The sequence below is a fragment of the Phaseolus vulgaris genome, chromosome 3 (assembly GCF_000499845.2).
Source record: "Phaseolus vulgaris cultivar G19833 chromosome 3, P. vulgaris v2.0, whole genome shotgun sequence".
Classification (NCBI taxonomy): domain Eukaryota; kingdom Viridiplantae; phylum Streptophyta; class Magnoliopsida; order Fabales; family Fabaceae; genus Phaseolus; species Phaseolus vulgaris.
In genome coordinates this window covers 21,161,769-21,166,279 of record NC_023757.2, presented here as the reverse complement: position 1 = coordinate 21,166,279, position 4,511 = coordinate 21,161,769, and the positions used below count along the sequence as shown (strand labels likewise).

Genomic DNA, 4,511 nt, shown 5'->3' with positions numbered 1-4,511 from the left:
TTGGAGTTAGGATTTGAACTCAGAACCAAGTACAGAGTATCAACCTAACCACTGGGACAAATGATCATTCTTGAAATATAAGGATTGTAGTATCGTCTTATTTTCTTACAAACAAGAAAAGACCTTTGTAATTTATACACTATTGAAACTCATATTAGAGGGACGAATATTTTGATAATTTTAGAGAGTGTTTCTCTGCTAGGGTTTTTCCCTGTATCTTGCGATCTTATCAAGAATCCACCAATTCTTGTGGCGATCATCCTTAGGCTTATCAAACTTTGTTTGTGGCGCCTTCTTTTATCCAGGTTTTTATTGTTACTGTTTTGAATTTATTTCGTTCCGTAACCCTAACTTCCCAATTTTATTGCCATGTCTATTTGGATTCATATCAGTTGGTATTCAGAGCAAAGGTTTGAGTCATAATATAATTGTGCATCCTGAATTTTTTTTTCCCCTCATTACTGTTCACGGTACTGTTCACGGGGTACTGTTCATTTATTTATTTTTTAATTAAAGCAGAAACAGAAAAAAATAGAAAAAAAGAGAAGAGAAATAAAAAGGAAGAAGAAGAGGAAAACAAAAATAGAAAAAAAAAGAACAAGAGGAAAACAGAAAAAAAAAATAGTTCTTATTCAGTGCATACTTGGTGTTTGTTAAAAGTTCTAAAAGTGTCCTGTCTACATATTTTATTTTCTCTATATATTGTTTTTGCTTGCTGTTTTTTTAATTGTCTTGCTTGTTTGTTGATAGTGAAATTGTTCTTCACTATTTTGTTCTTTACTATTAATTTTAATTAATTCTGATTGCTACTTTTGAAAGTGATTCTGGATTATTGATCGCTTGATTCTTGTAAGAACCTTAACTAGAGAAAGAGTGGTAAAAGGCAGTGTGATCATTAGAAAAAAGCCTTATTGTGTGAAACACGAGTGTTGAGTGTAAACACGTGAGAAAGTGGTGTGAGGCCCAAACTTATTGTTATTTGTAATCTGTTTACTTGAGCATGGCAGGGGAACCGTCAGATAGTGGATTGTCTCAACTACAGATGCAAGCCTTAACACAACACTTGCACAGGATAATGAAACAACAAAGTGATGGACTCCATGAGAGGTTGGATCAAATGGAGCAAGCACAACAAGTAAATCCAGAAAATAGAGTAGGAGATGGGAGGAGGAGAAGAGAAAATGATGGAGAATAAAGAACTCTGAGAATTGATGGAATAAAATTAAATATTCCCACATTCAATGGGAAAAGTGATCCTGATGCTTACTTGGAGTGGGAAATTAAAGTGGAGCATGTGTTTGCTTGCAATGAGTACAATGAGGAGCAGAAGATGAAGTTGGCAGCAGCTGAATTTTCAGCTTATGCTTTAACTTGGTGGAATAAATACCAAAGGCAGAGAATTAGATATGAGGAACCCATGGTGAAGACTTGGGCAGAAATGAAAAGGATTATGAGGAAGAGATATATTCCAGCAAGCTACAATAGGGATTTGCAACTCAAACTTCAAAGAATGACTCAAGGGAATAGAAGTGTGGAGGAGTATTTTAAAGAGATGGAGGTGACCATGATTAGAGCTGGAAAGAATGAAGAAAATGAAGCAATCATGGCAAGAGTTTTGAATGGATTGAATCATGATATTAGGGATGTTGTGGAGCTGCAAGAGTATGTTGACATGAAAGAGTTGTTGCACAAGGCTAACCAAGTAGAACAACAACTCAAGAGGAAGGGAATCATGAGGAGTTCTAACAATAATAAAAATTTCAATTGGAAGGATAAGGCGATGAAGGATAAAGGAGTTCCCTCAAGTTCAGTCACATCTTCAAGTGGGAAGTCACCTCATAGATATAGTAACTCACCACCTAAAAGGAAAACAAGTGAGGTAAAATGTTTCAAATGCTTGGGAAGAGGACATTATGCTTCAGAATGTCCAACAAAAAAAATATGATCAGTTTATCAAAGACACAAATAGTCAGTGAACCTTCAAGTGAAGAAGAGAAGGAAGAGGTAGAGGTGGAGTTGGATACATTGGAGGGTGATTTGTTGATGATTTGAAGGCTTATGGGAAGCAAAATGCAAGCTTTGGACCAAACCCAAAGGGAAAATATTTTCCATACTAGATGTTCCATTCAAGGGAAAATATGTTCACTCATAGTTGATGGAGGAAGTTGCACCAATGTAGCTAGCTCAAGACTAGTTACCAAATTGAATTTGGAGACAAAACCGCACCCAAGGCCATACAAGCTTCAATGGCTTAGTGAAGATGGAGAGATGACAGTGAGTAAGCAAGTGGAGGTGAACCTATCCATAGGACAATATAATGACAATGTCTTGTGTGATGTGGTTCCAATGGAGGCAACTCACATTTTGTTAGGGAGACCGTGGCAGTTTGACACCAAGGCTATTCATGATGGTTTCACCAATAAAATCTCTTTCATGCAGAATAATAAGAAGATCATTCTCAAACCCTTATCTCCTAGAGAGGTGTGTGAGGATCAAATCAAATTGAGAGAAAAGAGAGTCCAAGAGAAAAGAGAGATGAGTGAAACACCTAAACAGAGCAAGAGTGAAACACCTAAAAAGAGAGAAACACATGAGAGAAAAATGAGTGGATTACTGAAAGTGAATGAAGTGAAAAAGTTGCTACTTTCTAGCAAACCTCTTTATTTACCTTATTGCAAAAACAACACTTTGGTTGCTGACCATTCTAACCAAATTAATTTTCTTCCTAGTGTTGATTCTGTTTTGCAGGAAATCCAAACTCAAGTTGAAGAATTGATGAACAAAAGATGGGTACAAGAGACCATGAGCCCATGTGTTGTTCCATTAATTTTGGTGCCTAAATATGATGGTTATTGGAGGATGTGCAGAGATTGCAGAGCACTCAATAACATTACCATTAAGTATAAACACCATATTCCCAGGTTAGATGATTTAATGGATGAATTGTATGGTGGTTGTATATTTTCAAAAATTGACTTAAGAAGTGGTTGCCATCAAATTAGGATTAGGAATGGGAATGAATGGAAAACTGTCTTTACAACAAAATATGGATTGTATGACTGGCGTGTGTTGCTATTTGGGCTAACAAATGCCTCAAGCACTTTTATGAGATTAATGAACTATGTTTTGAGAGAATTTTTGGGCAAATTTGTTGTGGTGTATTTTGATGACATCTTGATCTATAGCACTAGTTTGGAATTACATGAGGAACATTTGTGTGCTGTTTTGAATGTTCTTAGAAAAGAAAAGTTGTATGCTAATCTTGATAAATGCAGATTTTGTACTGAACAAATTGCGTTCTTGGATTTTGTGGTAAGTGCCAAAGGAGTTCAGGTAGATTATGAAAAAGTGAAGGCTATCCAAGAATTATGTTTATATTTAATGTTGAGTTTGCTTACAATATGGTTGTTGACAGCACATCGAATTGTGATCCATTTGAAATTTTGTATGGATTAAATCCTTTAACTCCAATATATTTGTTAACTATGCCTAACATTTCTGTTTTAAAGCATAAAGATACACAGGCAAAGGTTGACTATGTGAGAAAGCAACATAAAAAGGTTGAAGCACAAGTTAAAGGAAAAGGTGAATGTTCTTCTAAACAAGTTAACAAAGGACGAAAGAAAGTAATCTTTGATCCTGGAGATGGGGTCTGGGTACACATGAGGAAAGAAATGTTAACTAGACAAAGAAAATCCAAGCTCCAATCTAGACGGGATGGACCTTTTCAAGTGTTAGAAATTATTAATGACAATGCCTACAAGATTGATCTTTCAAGTAAGTACAATATGAGTAGCACTTTTAATGTGTCTGATTTGTCTCCTTTTATTGGAGGTGATAAAGCTTTGGATTTAACTTCAAGTCTTTCTCAACCTAACCACTGGGACAAATGATCATTCTTGAAATATAAGGATTGTAGTATCGTCTTATTTTCTTACAAATAAGAAAAGACCTTTGTAATTTATACACTGTTGAAACTCATATTAGAGGGACGAATATTTTGATAATTTTAGAGAGTGTTTCTCTGCTAGGGTTTTTCCCTGTATCTTGCGATCTTATCAAGAATCCACCAATTCTTGTGGCGATCATCCTTAAGCTTATCAAATTTTGTTTGTGGCGCCTTCTTTTATCCAAGTTTTTATTGTTACTGTTTTGAATTTATTCCGTTCCGTAACCCTAAATTCCCAATTTTATTGTCATGTCTATTTGGATTCATATCAATGACCACTATTAATCGCGTTACGTTGTGCAAATTGTATAAATTCTTCTACTCCTCTTTCGTACTCCTCACTTATACGAACAAAATTCATCCAATTTCGATCCATTATATATTCTGAAATGGTTAGAATTTTATATCAGTGTTCTATCTCACGCGTTTGTCGAGGGTCGAACACCCTCAAACTCAATACCAGAACGTATTATTGCTAAATATAACATATAAAGTAACAACTAACTACTAAATAATATAAATTTTAATATAAATTACATAATACATAAACAAGAACAAATTC

The 4,511-nt window shown here is 35.0% G+C and overlaps 2 protein-coding genes across 2 annotated transcripts; both read left to right on the top strand.

The window, feature by feature from the left end:
• The first annotated feature begins 1,000 nt into the window (after positions 1–1,000).
• Positions 1,001–1,945, top strand: LOC137839341 (uncharacterized). The gene is made up of 2 exons (XM_068648460.1): positions 1,001–1,107; positions 1,252–1,945. Exons 1-2 carry the CDS (start codon positions 1,001–1,003, stop codon positions 1,943–1,945), a joined length of 801 nt encoding a protein of 266 aa, XP_068504561.1.
• A 113-nt stretch (positions 1,946–2,058) lies between these two features.
• On the top strand, positions 2,059–3,893 carry LOC137839340 (uncharacterized). Its single transcript, XM_068648459.1, has 2 exons — positions 2,059–3,333; positions 3,510–3,893. The coding sequence occupies exons 1-2, from the start codon at positions 2,059–2,061 to the stop codon at positions 3,891–3,893; spliced, it is 1,659 nt and encodes a 552-aa protein (XP_068504560.1).
• The last annotated feature ends 618 nt before the right edge of the window (positions 3,894–4,511 follow it).